The sequence below is a fragment of the Rhipicephalus sanguineus genome, chromosome 6 (genome assembly GCF_013339695.2).
Source record: "Rhipicephalus sanguineus isolate Rsan-2018 chromosome 6, BIME_Rsan_1.4, whole genome shotgun sequence".
Classification (NCBI taxonomy): Eukaryota; Metazoa; Arthropoda; class Arachnida; order Ixodida; family Ixodidae; genus Rhipicephalus; species Rhipicephalus sanguineus.
Window position 1 is genome coordinate 41,643,114 of NC_051181.1, and position 18,290 is coordinate 41,661,403.

General features: G+C 43.9%; 1 protein-coding gene across 4 annotated transcripts in view; it reads right to left on the reverse strand.

Moving 5' to 3' along the window:
- LOC119395728 (NADPH oxidase 4) overlaps window positions 1-18,290 on the reverse strand; it is a 357,853-nt gene that overhangs the window by 206,241 nt on the left and 133,322 nt on the right. Inside the window, exon 4 of one of the 4 annotated variants that reach the window (XM_049416758.1) lies at window positions 17,884-17,968. The exons of the other annotated variants lie outside the window; for them this stretch is intronic. Coding sequence (XP_049272715.1) covers window positions 17,884-17,968 — 85 coding nt within the window. The remainder of the gene's footprint in view (window positions 1-17,883; window positions 17,969-18,290) is intronic. 4 annotated transcript variants of the gene reach the window in all.

Below are 18,290 nucleotides of genomic sequence, written 5' to 3' on the forward strand. Positions count from 1 at the left end.
CTCAATTGATTGCTTCTGAGGTTGGCCGACTTGTTAATGACTGCAAGATAAAACACTGGCATACAACTACACGCTATGAAAATACGCATGCGCCCATCCCAAAGCCCGAACTTGTCAATATCTTGCTGACTCTTGCATTTGCTTGGGAAGCTAGTTAACATCTTGCAATTTCCAGATTTACGAACTGGTTATGCTTAAATTTTTGTTCAACTTGACCTTAAGCACCACTCCAAAGAGTCAGTCCTTTACAATACTCTGCATTTATGGTGCTTCGCTGAAATTTAAAACGCCTGTCTGTAGCGATGCAAAAAAACTTGCTCATGGATAAAATTCCAGTTGAGTCACAAATGTTCTTCCCAGTGACACAGACGCTCCCACTGAAACATCAGAGCTGCTCATACTTGACATTTGTAGGGCAAATTATAATACGACCGCAAATTATACCTAGAAATAATATACCTCGAAATGAATATAAGCAATCCCACGACGTTCATGTATGCGTGTAATGCGACTGTTTTGCGTCAGCAGGGCGCGAGGGATACCTTCTCCCGACCTTGAGCTTCCAAGCTCGCTTGGACGTCCGAGGTTCTGTCTCAGTGTAACGAATATTTTTCGGCCATTCTAACATTAACTACTACTAGTTGCTACGATGATGGAGTAAGCTCTGGTTTTCTAACAATACGCAGGCACAGTCGGGAGCTTCAAGCGAGTTGCCGTCGCCGCCGGTGCCTTTGTCGCAAAATAATCATCCCGCGAGATTGTCGTGCGCAGCGTCTTCGAGTGTCCGCGCAGCGGACGGTGCCGCCGCCAACATCGACGACAGTACAAAACTAAGGCAGAAGTTAAGAAAATTTAAGCGTTATCACGGCGTAACAAAAAAGGCACCTCATTCAAAAGCTTCCATCCCATTACAGATGTTGTTAAGCAGTGTTGAAGTAGCTGCAGCATGCATGTATTAGAATTTTTGCTGTAATATAAAACATAAAAATGTAAAAAAAATGTAAAATTTTGTACGACATTGAGCTCATACAATGGAAAATGTTTTCGTCGCCACATATGATACTGAAATATAACCTATAGTCGGCTACAAACTAAGAATGAAAAGAACGTCAGCTCCGCCCACAGCCATCGTCGTCCCTCCAATAGAGAATTCGCATGAATGCTCCATACAAAACCGCTTGCTCATTCTTGTGACGCCAACCACTTCTCGAGCGTTTCAGATAGTTGACTTTCTAAGTTTTAGGCCGGAAGCTTGAACGTCCCCGTAAATTTCTTCAGGGAATCTGACATCCCTACTCAGCCAAAAATGATGTTTTAGGTAGTAACGACGAACGTTTAACTTTAATGCGTAGTTACAATAACCCAGAAAAAGCACTTACGGTTCGAGCTGAAACCAGCTTGCACGACTGCCCTTGACAGGGAAGGGCCGGTGCGTCGTAGTTTTTTGGGCGGAACCCACATTTTTTCTTAGGTTGTAACGGACTATACTGCTAAAATGAACTTGGTGTCACTAAAAGCAACATGAATTATCAGCATTAAGAATCAATTGACATCCTAACCGCCTGCACTGAACGCAAGAAAGTAGTCTTGAAATACACTGAACTGTTCAGAAACAACATACCATGTGCACTTATAGATATACTTAAAGATTTTCGATGTTCGGGAGTTATCTGCATCTCAATGAGAGTACTCGATATGTTTAACAATTCACGAATAGGGAATTTTGCTAGGCCGACATTTGTTGTTCTGCATTCTTACCTGAGAGGATGAAAAATTGCTAAGACCAGGAACAGTAATAAAAGATGATGCGAGTACCAGAACAGATCGTAGCACGATCTCCTGCAAAAAAAAAAAAACAATAAAAATTATTATCTAAAACTTCATGATAAAAGATGTTATGGAAGAGGAACGTTTCTGTATAGTTTCGCTTTTTCTAGCACTTTCAATTAGTTTCTTATACATCTTCTTGTTAGATTTTTAGTTCTCGTACAGCATCGCTCATCCCTTATGTCAATTTTATTGAATTGGTTGCTGCCTGTTTAACACGGAGATAATCAATAAAATATATCAAAAAGCAATAACTTATTGGAACTTCAAGAAACTGCATCGGCTTATTTTCAACAGTCTAACGCTCTAAGGAACCACTGATGTGAGCCTCTAAGGCCTTCTAAGGTTTCCCTATATTAAATCTATGTAACAACACAACTGAAACATATTCTGTGTTTTTGCTCTGATGAGTTGCGGAATGTAATTTACCGTTTGTAAATTACGCTCTTGTTTTGACGAGCGCAATTATGTTTCGTTGCACCCTGTTTGCATAGAAGGTAAAGGGATCGCACTAAATACATTTGTAAAAACTAATCAGCAAAGGGACCTTTCTGCCCTGGCGGCAAGAAAATCATAAATGCAAACGGGGAACAAATATACTTCTGAAACTATCGTGATCTTTTTAAGAATAGTTTCGCGACATTTCACTCCCAATCTCATGTGCGTTGCCTGACCTAAGAATCAGTTAAACCCTTAAACCTAAGCGGATGTACACGGTAAGCAATCGTATCGACAACCGGCCCTTAAGAAGGGTACTCTCGTTTTCAGGCGCACATTGATTCAACAGAGTAATATGTGGATGCAGCACTCCTCCAGTTGGGAACGTCGGAGTGTTAAAAGCACCGCACTGTACACGTAATGGAACAAAACTGTCCCCAAATTTTTGAAATGCGCTTGCCAAGCTCTTTAGTGAAAAAGAAACAACCGTTCGCGAAATGCATGAAACGCCTGTGGTCCAGACAACCGCAAGTGAAACCGCATCTCACCTGACACACTTGAGCGACGCCACGGAGAGAAATACCAGAAGGCACACCATTGCCAGTCCCGTCCAACCTGGAACTAAAAGGAATCGCCATTCGGTATTAATCAATCTAAATAAGCGGCGGACTGGTATACAACATGCCTTGCATTGAACTTATAAGCGTTGGAAACTAGATTTGAGATATGCGCACTACGTCCCAGGCCCTGTGTATCGTATTTTGCATATGAAGCCCAAGCTATGTAACACCTAGTGTTTTGCCATGGTATTGGCCTCGAGGAGTTACGGAGTCGCCCTCTATCGGACGCGCCTCGATTGCGTGCTAGGCAGGATGCCGCCGGCGCGCTCCCCATAGGTTTTGCTGTCGGCGCTCTACAAAACACCTCGCGGAAGCCCTCCAGGGCATTTCTGTAAGTACTTTCGAAATTAACTGTGTCTTTACTGTCAATATAATCATTTTCGACGAACTGAAAGCACAAGATAGTCTACAGTCGCTGTCTCTTTGGAAAACCGAGCACCCGCTTCACGCTGTCACCGCGTTGGAGACCCCTGAACCGGCTTCTTGCGTAAAAGGTAGTCACTCGCTGAGTGCAAACTATGTGAAATATCTCGTTAGAGTACACTGCCTGTATAACCAAACGGAGCATAACAGAAAGAAGCCTCAAGCCAGCGATCGCACGGGTTCGCGATGACTGACGGTGCCTCTACATGTATGAGCGTCTGCATGTATGTTCGTACTGATGGTTTCGCTTTTGCTACGAGCGCGTTTTGGCACCGCGCTGTGAACTTTAGTGGCCGCAAAACATAGAATTTTGAGTAACAAACAACTACTGGTTGCGCGGCGCTATCATAGCATTCAAAAACCAATTTCCTTACAACTGCGGCTTCGGTGCGCATGACAGACTTTGTGATCGGCCGTCCCGACGATTCAGTGTTTTTTTTTCTTTTTCGGTCGAAATTCGGGTACGTTCAATGTCATTTGACAAGTTGTCTCGCACTGGCGTATTGATCGGCCTTCTCAGCGGGCAAATGCCGCTGCTTCTGTTTCTTTATTCAGCGCATTCGTTTCGTTGTGCTCACAACAAAACGTGAGCCAAATGTGACGCGTTTTTTAAATGCTCCTTATTATCGTTCTGTTTGCATTCCAGTGAACTTGCCGCGCTCTGTGATCAACAAATTCATAGACCAAAGCTTCACCACTTCGAGATTGCTGGTGGAAGGAGAACCAGTCTACAGAGACCGAGCATGTAGTAGCATGCGACGCCTAGGAAAATAAAGAAAATACAGTAACGCGGGAGAATCAGTGCATCGACTGACAAGAAGAAGGTGGCTTTCGGCCTTCTAGTCATCTTTAACGAATACATAAGGACCCCTGTGCGTTTTTTAATTCAACGTATCTAAACAATGACTTGCGCATCTGCAGCCGATTTTGTGGACGCTGAGCACGGGGCCGACGATCAAGAGGTCGCATTGGAGGGTTCTGAGATGGCATCGCACATGGGTAAAATGTAGCGCTTTTACCATCCTGTGGCAGATAGCATCATTTGCCGGCGGGAAGCGCGCGCGAGCCATCGTCTCAGTGCGCGCTGTCTGCTACTCACCGAACATCGCAGGCCCGACGCAGTAACAAGAGTCTTCGTCGCGGAAGTGCTTGTTGCACACAAGACTCGTAGCGGATGGCTACTTGCCGGTTCTTAGCTTTACAACCCATGCTTCACGCTGTTTCTTGTCCCGCGGTTACTAGTGCAGGCTGACACTGGGCTCCTTTGCGTAAGCGCGGCGCTGCGGCACCGAGCGGGTAAGGCCCCATGTTCGTCGCCTTCGGAGGCAGCCACTCTATTAAAATGGTTTCAATTGAGTAGAAAATGAGAGAAAACTTCCGAATTTGAACAGACCGCAGCGCATGTGGGACTTGAAACTCGTTTTCAAAGCACGCGGCAGTGCGCCACAAGCAGCCGACGCGGCCGCGGAGACCACGTGATCCTGCCAAGTACGTCCACGCCGATGGTGGCGCCGGCGCTTCCAGTGGTGGGCCTCGAGGCCAATTTTCCTTAAATATTTGTCAATGGGCGAATGGTAAATACGTATTGCTCAATCACCTCCATGCAGCCGTCATACTGATCGCTTTGCACTCCACACACTAAACACATGTGCGCCTGTATAAACAGATATATGTGTACAGGCGACAATGTACCGAGAAATACATTGAAGGTGAAGACGCGTTTTATAAATGCACTTAACACAATGTTTTTTTTCTTCTTGTTGGTGCTTTTCTAATTGCGGCAAACGTATGTGGCAGCAAGATTCATCAGTAGACCGCTTCTGAACGGAAACACATTGAAAACCTACAAAGCACAAAAGAACATTGCTCTGACCAAATCTTTTTATGAAGCCGTATCGCTTGAGTCCTCATTCGCGAGTGCACAACATGAACGAAGTATTTGGAAAGTATAAAACTTTTGCCTCTCTCTCTTGTATATACCTATCGCTCCTGTATTATAGGAGAAGTGACGAAGATACGGTCAACTGATGGACGCAGGCCTATGGCATCTTTCCTTCAACAGAAAGAAGTAAGACAGTCTTTTCGCAGTAGCGGTAGCAAACACCAACCACCCCTCATAAAAATATATCGCAAACTTAACTATCTCTGAAGTCAGTGAAATTGGAGGATTTATTTCCAGCGGCAACAGCATCGCGCTGTCAGAGCTTAGCAAATTGGCTATCAAAAAATAACGTTGTGTAACCAATTTTTGATAAACTCACGGCGTCGTCTCCAATCTAATTCAACTCAGTCAACAATGCTGCAAGCATACAGTCTAAATGCGTGCGGTCATTCGCCTCTTGCGCACACTTATCCCATGCCTCCTCGCCTCTGTTTAATGTGAAGTCGTGGGCCATCAATTTCTATTGTGCAAAGTATAGTGTCACCGTTTTACTGTTTCTCCACAGTCTATCCCATTCGCTATTATATCCCAGCTTGTTTACAAATTACACCTAAAGCTACTACAAATTTGTCCTATCGCGTATTCACAAGCATATTACTGGTTGCGAGATGCTGCGTCTGGTTAACCTCCCTGCCTTTAATTCATTTCCTTTCTCTTCCTCCTCCACCTCCTCCTCCTGCACGATTCGTACCGCTGTATCTTTTAGGGTTAACTTAGCAACAGCACTGGCAGTGACATCTGCCACGGTGTTTAAACCAAGAGCGCATAGCGAAATCCAATTCTGTAGTGATGAACAACATTCAACTTAACTGTAGGCGAAATGCATTAGAGGTTGGAGCATGTGGCTTCAATATGCAGAGCCCATATAGCTGCAAAACTTCATAGTCATAAATAAGGATTGTAGTACATAGTGGCATATGTCTCGGCATTACCAGTTGCGTCAAAATATGTTACTCCTCTAGGAAACCTAATATGCTGAATTCACGTAATTGGAATATGATTTTCATTGCTGAGTTACAGCGTTGTACGCCTCAGCTTTCCGAAATTCTGCAATTTTCACGAGCCCTTAGAAGGAACATGGTCCTAGCTAATGAAAAAGCTGCCCCTTAAAACAACGTTTCTTCTTATTTTGTATCGCAACGACGAATCAAGTCATCGATTCATTCAGCAGATGGATCAAGGAACTCCCGGGTGAAGAGTTAAACACATATCGAGTATGGCAAGCAGCCCTCATACTCGACGCATCCGTAGTAATACTATGGCGCACATATTACAAAAAAAGGCAATTTTCGGCACAGCACGTGCTGTATTGTCGCGTCGGGCAAACGAAACTCCGCTTGAGGTATCTTTTCATCAGACTGAGCACCGGCGTACCTGAGGGATGTCCAGGGCCACGGAAAAAGCTCAAGTAAATCCATCGGACTAAAGCGAAAATTGCTACAGGGCGCCTAGGTCTTCCTTAATTCCTTCTCCTCTCTACGCTCCTTTTCAGTCTTTCTCCCCTCTCCCCCGAGGGTAGGGTAGCAAACCGGATGTTTCAATTCTGCTTGACAACCCTACGATTCCCTCATTTTGATCTCTCTCTTTCTCTCCTAAGTGTATACCGCACCATCTTGTGGCTTCACTAACCGAAATGTCAACATATTTTAAATACACAGTCGAACTGCCGCTGCGCCGTTTGTCCACCGAGAGCTCGTTGCCCATTAGCCAACAGTGCGACAGCTGTCAATGCGATTGGGTGCTGCTATGCCATGACACGTTTGATCTGAGACGAAATTCAGCGTGTAATCGCGCGTGAGTTCACGTTTATTCGACTGTTTTCAGCGTGTACCCCATAACATGATAAGTGAGTTTCATTTCATTCAGTGTTCTAGTACGTACCAAGTATTCCTATGGGAGTTTGATTAACCTTCATTTATGCGTCTGTGCCTAACAAAGAACCTCCACAGTTAGGCAAAACGTGACACCTTAAAAAAATAGCACGAAATCAGCTTACCTGTCCTGAGTATCATCAGTAGCGGATCCTGAAAAACAACACACATTAAAAGAGCAGGAAGTAAAACATTCACAAACTGTGCACTGGACAAGGCTCGTCTTTTTTTTTTCGCAAGTAAGCATTTAAGTATTTTCAAGCATACACAGCTGAAATAAGTTTTCCACAGCATGTATCTGACTGATCTAGCCAATGTGGGAAACGAATAAATAACGATCGGTTTAAGGCTTTCTCAGCTCTGAGTCATATCTTTTTATAAAACAGAATCTTTCCCAAACTGGGACCCTTAAAATGTTTGAACGATTTCCAGGACGTGTCGGTCAATAATAAACTTCTAATAGGTAATGCAACTGGTGCGCTGCGAAATTCACAACTTGAAATGGAATGTCGTCAAGCGAACCTGCTCTCTAGAACATACATTTGGTCAGAAACAAAGTGCAACATACCCACGTCTTCCCTAACGAAAGCAAAAAAAAAACGGTAAGGTTGCGTAGATCTACCTCATACATTGAATTACATGATGCTAGCAACATTAAACGGGATTCTTAAATATATAATTTCTTGCGCAATTACAATAAAGCTGTGTAGGTGTATAGCCGGAAACTCCCAAACTTTGCAGAAGCGTTTTTATTTGAAGGCTGTAGATATGCGCTGACAGCGATATGATTGCGTTTGTTAATAAACTACATTCATGCTACTATTCTCATGGTTACTCATGGTCTAATTCAGAACTATGATCTTAAATATGCGATTACTGCGTTCCATTTCAAAGGGTCACGGCCTACCGTTTTATCAACCGCCGGTTTTCTGGTCGTGCCTTTTTATGGCGTACGAGTGCTTAGCTCGTTTTCTTGCGTGAGAGAGAAGCAGCCTCTGATACAGAGAGAAGCAGCCCCTGCAACACTTTTTTAGCATGGTAAGAAAACGATGCCGATCTGTAGTCGAGGCCTATGAGACACGCGAGCCAACCATTATTGCGCGGTACGTGGGATGGAATGTATAATTAATTCAAAAATCATCTAGAAATCACTCCCTCTTTCATCTAGAAATGATGTCATATACTGAAATTACTGTGCCATGTACCCAAAGCCCACGGCCGTTGGCTGGGTTGATTATGGTGAGCTGCACAGTTGCCGCGGCCGCCGCGGGATGCCGCCACGTGCCCGCGCGCTCGCTCGCAATCACACTGAAAGTAAGCCGCGCTTTCGAAGAAAAAAACGAAAAGTGCTGACGAAGGTACGCATCTTCTTGCCCTCTTGTCATCCCCCCTCGATGCGTAGCTTTCATCGCGCACGCTGGTCCGAGATGAGAGAGAAAGCGCTTAAAGCGTGCGGAAAATCCCTGTAACTGTGCTCGTACTTGACGGATTCTAAAAATTTTTGCGGCAGTCGATTCGCGAGGCAATAAACTCTTCTAGTGAAGCTATTAGACGGTTACTTGGAAAAGTGTTGCAGGACCCCTTTAAGAAACGCTACAATTTTTACTCTGCTTTAGCATTCGTGTGTGGCTAGTGAACTCACCTCTCCGGGATACCTGCCATATTGATGTCCACGAAGTCGTGCGAGTAGGAAGAAGAAAAGTTGCCACGCGTTAACAAGGTGCGCCAAAGAATGGACGACTGGAACCACAAAAGACATGACAGGAGTCAAGACGACGTATGACATTGTAGGAAAACACGCTTTCGAGAGGGGCAAAACATGATTAATAAAATAGACACAGCAAGCGGAACGTGGCGGGCAAGAGGAATTCATCATAGAGCAGGTAACGCAAAAAATACGGGGACACCAAAGAGGAACATAAACACCAGACGAGCGCTCTATGATGAATTCTTACAAACTCGCCCAGATTTCCATTCAGTTAAGAGGAAAATAAGCATTCTAGCATGCACACGTAATCAAAACGAGTCAAACTTTCAGAGGGAATATCAAATTGAGGCACAACGTCCACACAGGTGAACGAAACTTGTTTTTTGCCCATTTTTTGCTCATTCATTGGACTGTTGGCTAAAAAAGAAAGAGCAAGACACATCGTGCATACGATGAACTGAACCTTCTGCATAATCACTGTGTCTTTCCTTGACCGCGATGTGCTGCGTGTGCCGAGTTCCAAGAGCAACGTTAAAAGTCTTATATTTTTTTTCTATGAATGAGTACAAACTAAAAACGAATTGCGTGTACATTTTAGGCCTACAACTTATTTTTACGTAAAAATGGAACATGACTAATCGCAGAATAATTGAACATTTAGTTATACGTTAATTAAAATGATGACTAAACGTTACACAAACCAACCTTCCAGTTCATTTCTTCCTTTGAATGGAATATCGAGTGCCTCAGAATTATGTTGTGCGAATTTGACACCTTTATACGGCCCATCATAACTAGCTGCTGAAGAGGATATGGATATTTGAAGTTATCCGCAGTGGGTGAGCAAAGAAAATATCCCCCTGCATTCGGACACAAATAATTTCCCTGACGAAATATTTCCTCCAGCTTGGCACGTATCTCCTTCGCTTACGGTTGACGTCGTGCACACAGCAGCGTCTTCATCATTAGACATGGTGGAGGTTAGACATTTCAATTTCGGCCAACTGGATGACTTACAACACTAACATATCTAATTCTCTCGATGTAAAATTGCTTAACTCCTCCTCATGTCACATTAGGTTGTATTATTAATAACAAATGCATATAAGGAGATCTTCGCGTCTCGTGGAGGCGCCGGCTACTTCTTTGCTCTTCGGTGCAGCAGAGGAGGGGTAATCTCGGTAAAATAAATCATGACAAGAGAACTCGTGTTGCCGTGTAACTCACGGTGCCGCGGAAAGTGGCACAAGTGTATAATTCAAATTCGCAAGTCAAAACATTCAAGTACAACGCATCAAAATAATTAAATTATGAAAGGGAAAAACAGCACTGAATAAAGTAAAGAAAAAACCCTTTAAATAACATAATCTACCCCCCCCCCCCCTCTCTTCATCTTACCCCACGTATTCGAACCACTTGAACATGCACAGAAAAATAGCAATGAAGACCATGTTGCGAGCAATAATATTGGCAGCTTTCTGACAGCAGAGCTTTCTTTGCATAAAAGGCGTGGGATTCGTATTTCAAGGAACCATGATACGGCTTTTGAACATATTTGAAAAAGCTTGACGATCTGTAAACATGGCATCTGTAACAATGTTGTGCAAGCAGTAGTGAACGCTAAGCGGCAGCAACTTTAGAACACTCTTATTAACGGCTTGCCCTCATGTTTGAAATATCTTCCAAAGCTGCGCAACAAGTGAGCAAAATACAGATTAGGCCATTTTTTAATCATCAGGAACGATCTCAGCAGCTACTGTAGGCGAGCGTACAGTTTTAAAATTTTTTGTTTTCCTTACTAGCTCTTTTTTTAACTAGTGTGAGTGTGGCGAGGGGTGCGCGTGACATCGCGTCCTGTCTTTAGTTACGGCTGTCGCCGATGGGACGGAGGGAGCGCGGTTCGTGCCCCGCGGCTCGGATGCGCGATTGCGCCGAGCGTCTTCACTGGAAAAGGGTCGCCTCAAGGTTGAATTCCAGGAACGTCCCGCCAGTGTGCACTTTCGCTTTTGAATGACAATGCGCGTGCAACTACAGCGCGTGTGGCCGCGTTAGATCCGCCGTGAAAAAGCGAATGGTTTACAACGAGGAACAAAGAAACAAAGCAGCGAACAGTATCGTGCAATACGAGCGGACTGAGCGGATGCGTGCGAGCGAAGTGCGTTGTGAATGTCACCTCTCTTTCTGACTGCATCGTAACGCCGTTTTTCGAACGAACTGTGCGCGATTTTCCGCTTACCTTTTTTTTTTTATTTCCGCCACTGCTAGCACAACAGTACTGAGCGCGACGGTGGCTCACTGGTAACGGCTCTCGGCTGTTGACCCGAAAGGCGCGGGTTCGATCCCGGCCGCGGCGGTCGCATTTCGATGGCCACGAAATGCCAGGGGCGCGTGTACTGTGCGATGTCAGTTCACGCTAAAAAGAACCCCAGGTGTTCGAAGTTACCGGGAAACCCCCACTACGGTGTCTCATGACCTTACTCGCTTTAGCACGTTAAACTTCATAAACCAAACTAACACCTAGCACTGCTCATTTCTAGTTAAATGAAAATGTGTACATTTCAGCAGTGTGTCAGAAATTCCGGGTAAAGATATTTCATACTTACTGTGCTGGTTTCGATCCGTGGTCATGCGCTTAACGTTTTGTTGTTCTCCTGCACTAAAGTGAGGCGTCACGCGACGCGCTACATGCGTGCTGCTTCAAATGCTATCAACACCTCCTACATCTACTGTATCGGCTTAGGTTATGTTAACATTAACGCAGTCTATAATGGACGCTGCATGTTAACACAGTGCATGCATGTTAACAGTCTCTAATGCATATCTCCAAGCGTGCAGCGACGCGTGGCAGTTCAAATAACACGACCGTTTATAACAGTTCCGCACGTTGACGTAACGGTTTCGAAATGCATTGTCCCGCAGCAACGACCACACTGGGCCGCGAAAACACCAGAGTTGTACAACAAGGGACAAAGAAGCTCGCCTTGCCGAAATGGAAAAGAAAGCTGCTTCAACAGTGAGGTACCACCTGGGCATCCGTTTATATACAATTGAATCATTTCATAATGCTTTGCCTCAAGTCATTATTTTTTACACCAATTTGCCACAAGTTATTTAATAATATAAGGTACACTAAGATTTTCCTCTCCGGCAAGTCGTAGCGGGCCGATAAGAGCTCTTCCCTGTCACAAAAATACGCCGACTTTGCAGAATATCGCCAGGACTTATCAATTATACCGGCAGCTCTAAATGTCTGGACATCGTTTGATGGACATCATGCCGCTAATATTTAGAACTATCCCCCCCCCCCCCCCTCGAACAAAAACTGTGTTAGAAAGTGTTTTAATGACTTGTAAATAAGATTTGCAAAATTATATGTGTGAAACATAATAAAGAAAGAAGGGTCTGGAATGCTTCAAAATTGTGCTCTATATGACAGCAACGCAATGACAGCAATGCAATTAAAAAACAACTTTCCAGAATTTCTTATTCATGCGTGCACGCAATGAATGTATCGCGCGCATCATCAGAATATGGCGCAATGAGTGTACAAAAGATTTATCATATAAGTGCGCAAAGGAAACTACTAATGCTTGACGGATGTTAAAAACGGCAGTATTCTTTTTTGCGCTTGCAATTTATTATTTCTTCATTTAAAATACCTTTTCAAGGACCTGCTCATTACTAAAATGACCCGGCAGGGTGTCAGGAACTTTCAGAAGCTAAGCGACCGACAATGTTCTAAAGATTGAAAGCATGCGAATGGTTTCATATTCTGCTCGGGCGCTGGTTTTTTAGAGCTGAAGAAGCTGCTGTCTGACCAAATTCAGGATAGAGAAATTCTTTTGTTCCCTCATTTTACACAACCGGCCAAAGTGTTTATTGATTCCGCTTATGGAAGATGACCTACCTCGCCGACGCTTAGAGATCCGATAGTGCAGAAGGGTAAAGAAGTGTATCCTTCGCCACGACTGAGTCACGCGTAACGCTCGGAGCGTTTTAAAGTGAATAAATTATTTCATCTCGAGTGCGAATGTACCTGCAGAGGAGATCACTTTCGCACCGATGACGCCATTTATGAAAACTCTGCATTCAAGTTTCAAACGTATGAGAACGCTTCCAATATTCTATTTCATTCATACAAACTACTGATAGAACGAGAGAATGTGTTGCGAGAATGTTTTCTGTTCTGATGCGGAGTGTAAGGATGCGCATGATGCAGTGTCTTTCCATGGAGTGATACGAGCAGTCCGGATTCGGGAATATCAACGAAATAACATTTTGTTTCTTACACCATCGTTAGGAAGATTTAAATGTGACAGCCTTGGCGTCGATGTGCTAAACACAGACACGCAGGTACAGATATATTGCTTTCGTATCTTCGCTTCGGCTTCTTGAAGTCGTTGCGCTGTCAGCGACGTAGGCATTTGTGCGCTGTAGCGACGTAGGCAGCGACGCTTTCCTATGCCCTTTTCATGCTGTTTGGATCGCTAAGCAGCATTGCGGATTTCTCTAGCTTATTTTTATGTAGCGCGCTGTCGTGGCCGATGACACAAATCAATGGGCCCCAGTGGCGTAGCCGTGCCCCCCCCCCCAATATTTTTTTTCCTATGGCATACAGAGCCCAAAATCACACTTCATCACGTCTGCCTGCCCGGCCCCCACTTAAAATCAACGAGGTGCCCCCCCCCCCTTCCCCGAAAAAAATTCTGCCTTTGCCCCTTGCTGGGCCCGGCTACAGCGCCCTCCTTAATCCTGCTTTCCATAATCCTGTCACCAGATTGGATGCCTGCCTACGTCAGAGGGCATATGCGTGAACCCTCCCCCGCCATCTTTTATAAACATGCCGGCGCCGCCCCATCTGGAAAAATTTTACATGACGCGCACATCGCCGCGTCACAAGACTAAGTGTGCCGCTCGCATTTACGTCGTCACGTGAGTGAGTGTGCCGTGATGACGGATACCGGACGTAAGATTTTTCACCTCTTGAGCCAAGAAGGCTTTCGCCTCAAAGGGTTTTGTCACCTTACATAACACAGGTAAAACAGGAGGCGGCCGCTAAGCACAACCAAGAATAAATGTTACAAAACTTCCCGTTAGCGATCGCCGCAAAAGATAATCTTCGGTTTGAGCAAGCTGCCCACTCATATGTTCAATGCCCACACTCGGCTGGCCCACAACGTCTCCGTTTTTCGCGCCGACCACTTACTTATTGCCCACTTTAAGGCTGAAGGAGAGACAAACTTGACTTTTGACAGCGGCGCTGTTTAAGCTTGTCTTATTCGCTTGTCTTCGTGTCTCCATTCTTTGTTCGTGTGTCAGAATGCACTGTAAGCTATAATGAACTATTTATATTTAAGCTCATTGTAATTTGCCTGTGGGAAACAGAAATGATCATCGGCATGAACCAGCACGCGCTTCCTTCGCCCTCTCCTTCATGGCCATCGTCGTCTTCGTCTGTTGCTTCGCTCCCAGAACATGTGCGGCGATTTCCTCGGCGTGGGATACGATAACCTGATGGGCGAGAAAAAGACTACAGAGAGAGAGAGAAAGAAAGAAAGAGCGAAAAAGAAACAGAAACATTCTTGGCGAAAAAAATTTCTTGGCGAGGCGGCATTCGAACCCGCGTTCCCACAATCCGAAGGCGAGCATTTTAACCACTCGGCTATCCAGGCACGCTAGCAGAGCATAACATAGCCTTGTGTAGTGTAGTATAGCAAGGGGGTGGGAAGGGGAAATGAGGGTGAGAAGGAGAGATGTGAGGGTGAAGAGGGGGGAAAGTAAGAGGGAAGAGAGTTAAGCATAGCATGGAAAGAACGAGAAAGAGAGAGTCAGAAAAAGAAGGAAAGAGAGAAAGGCTAAAGAATCGAAGACAGAGATAGAAAAAGATAGAAATAAAGAGCAAGCGAGCGAGAAAGCGACAGAGAGACAGAGAGAGAGAAAGTGAGGGCGACAAACAAAGAAGAAAATGAGAAAGGGAGGTGAGGGTGAGAAGTAGAGATGTTATCACTAAGTTATGTGATAACCCATGTATTTTCTATGTAACATGAATTTTTTCTCTATATTTTATTTGGGGAGAAGGACAATGGTCTATTCTTGCTGCTCCGTGTTCATGTTTACCTCTGTCGGTGACAAGTTCAAGGGACCGTGGGCCTCGTCAAGCCGTTTTGTGGCTTTTAGTTCACGGCCCTCAGCATCTGTACTTTTCGGAGTTTGATGATGAAATAATGTTTCTGATTCTGAGGAGGAAAAAGAGGACGGGAGAGAGTAAAGCATAACATAGACAATTTGAGCAAGAGAGAAATATATGCAGAGAGAGAAAGAGAGAGAGAGAGAGCGAGAGAACGCGAAGAAATAGGAATAAAAACACAAACAGCAAGAAAGAGAAAAAATAGACACACACAAATAAATATGAAGAAAGACAAAAAAAGACAGAAAAACAGAAAGAGAGAAGAAGAAAGAGAAGCCCGAAGAAAAACAAAGAAGGCTGCCCAGCTCCGCACTTCCTTCAGGCTTGGCACCACTATGTTCGAAGCTGCCTTAATTTTTTTGTTATTACTTCGCGTACTACATACGTAATGGCAAAAGAAAAACTAGGAGTGCTACGCAATGTATTTAGCTAAATATAAGACTACTTAACTAGAAATACTTTTTTAGCCTGAAAAAAGATCCCTTAGGTGACCGGTCGTGCTGTTTTATACAATTATATCTCTCGTTATTGGTTTTTGTAGCTCACAGAAACATTGCAATATCGCTTGTCTTAACTAATGCTTTCATGCGTCTATATAAAAAATGAATGAAAGTTCAAATAGTCTCTTTTTTTATTTTGTTACATTTGTTGTACTTTCGAGTGAATTCTATGGTGTTGTGAAAATATGTGAACGCGCGTGATGTCTCTTGGTGGTTACGTACTCGTAATTATTATATGTATCTTCATTCGATGCACAACTAGCTATCGGCTGTAGGTTCAACAAGTTGTGTAACTCTGCCTGTTGTACGCCTGTAAATAATGAAATTGACTACAATGTATCCTGAAGGGTTAACTGGATGAAATTTTAAAATCTCTCATTTCAGTTTCTTTTAAACCGACGCACAATAAATGAATAAAATAATAAAAAAAACATGATCGCGACTTCAGGTGCTCAAAGTCTGTTTGTTTCTTAGTATGCGCATGGCTCATTCATTTTTTTTTTCAGAACACATTCACTACTTAAAGTATATTTCCTTTTGTCGAACCTGTTGTGTCACCCACAGCAGGTTCACCCACTTCAAGTCGCACTACCACATGCCCGGACGGCTACTGTTCGAGCCTCGTTCTTTATAGAAAGAGCAAAAGACTGGAACAGCCTCCCGCACGCAATTTCAGTCATTAGCTCATCTGTTTTTTTGGAAGCTGTTGCTAACCCCCGTTCCTAATTTCTTAATTACCACCCCTTATGTAATACTACCCCTCCAATGGCGTCTTTAATGAAATAAAAGTCAAGCCAAGCTTCCGTTTTGTAAAGTATCCTTGAAACCAAACCAGAGTATTCACACGAGAGCGGACATCGAACCTGCCCGTAAGGATATATTTCTCTATAGGTCCTTGAAGCGCTAAGATCGATCACAGAGACGAGACCGTGTGCTCATGCTTTCGCGAAGCACGACTCGCACCAGAAGTCGTGCCCTGAGCCATTTTTCCCACGCCAAATGTCCATCAATGGCCACGCCGGTGAGTTTGTTGCACTGACCCCCACGAAGTGGGCCACGCTCGTCGTGCATCAGTGCTTTGTAAATGCTCTCAGGGGGATCTAGGCGACCTCCGATACCAGTGTGAAAAGGTTGACGCACAACGCGAAGGTGCTATCCCAGACGTGAACCCCCGAAAGTGATATATATATGTAGTCATTACAGTCGTTACCGCAGAAAGTTGGGGCGGATCAAAACTGTAGTGATCGGATATTTGCGGTGCTAATGCAGAAATAGTGCTTAAATAAAAGAAACGGGACAGTGCATAACATATTTTTTGTCTATCTTCTTACTTTTCTTTATGGCTGCGTCATATTTACTAAAATTCAATATTCAGTATTTAGTATTCAATATTTAGTTTTCCACTCAGTATTCGATATTTACTAAAAGTTCATCTTCTACTATCTTCACAGACTTGAAGTAGATTTTGAGAGACTGTTAGATTCGGCTCAGCACTCGCGTACCATACGCTGATCTTAGTGGTATCGTGTGCCCATGTTAAAGCCATCATGCTACGAAGTTGCGCAGTAGAGAAAGTACTTGGGCTGCGTCTATACGTTTCAAAATCTAGTTGATTTTGCTGATTCATTTAAAAAATTTATTTCACTCCAGTTTATTTCAGCTCAAGAAGTGAAGAACTTCAGGCGACGTTTCGTCGGACATTGAACTGCATTTTAAGCATGTATACCATAGAACTGTGGACAACGTTGTGCATGATGTACAAAGAAGGATCGACTGCGATCGGACAGTTAGACACAATTTACGTTCACGCTTAACACGGCAGAGCGGCACACTGCAAGCACCACCTTACAACGGCACTTTGCTACTTTAAGTGTGATTCTGCTTTTGAATGAGGCAATACAATGCGGCATTACTGGTATAATTTGCTCTGACAGGCCTCGCTAATATGTGAAACTGCTCCTCAATGTAAGTGTTGCGTGTAATACTCTGCCCTCGATAATGGTTTATCGGTGCAGAATTTGAACATTTTCCTCAAACTAATAATTTTACTACGGAAAACACGTCCTCGAGCCAGGCCACAGTTATTGTTACTGTCGCTTTTCGTGCCGATAGAAACGAGGCAACTAAGGTTGATACTGCGTTACGTTCTTCTCACGGATTCTGTATTTTGTATTTTTCACAGTATTTTTCAAACTGTTGTGCAAAATTCGAGCAGACAAACATTCCAAGGAATCTACAAGAAATTTATAGAAAACTACAAAGTTTCTGTAGCGCAAACAAGTGTCTTTTTAAAGTCGAAACCCAAATTTCCTGCTTCTACTGTGTTGTATGCCGGTTTTAACCCCACTGAAGTTCTCTTCCACTTACTTGAAGTGATGATGATGGTTGCGGCAAAAAGAACGTGCAGCCTCACACCTTGGTCCACGCATACCCGCACACACCCATGAAATTTCTGGAAGAGAACAGATAGGGCGCAGATATTTTTTCTGCTGAAACAAGGAAATGGACGAAAGGCCACGATGTACGAGTAACACGCAAAAAAAAAGTGTGAAGTTAAGCATGCGCAGATCTTTTGTCAGCCCCTGTCAGATGAAAGAGATAACAAAAAAAAAAGCCTTGTGTATGCTTGACTAAAGTAAAGCTCCATTATCCTTCAAGAAGCATAAGAAGGCTTTTCTAAGCATAAGAAGATCAATACAAATAGCATGTGGGGTTTAACGTCCCAAAACCACGACATGATTATGAGAGACGCCGTAGTGGAGAGCTCCGGAAAT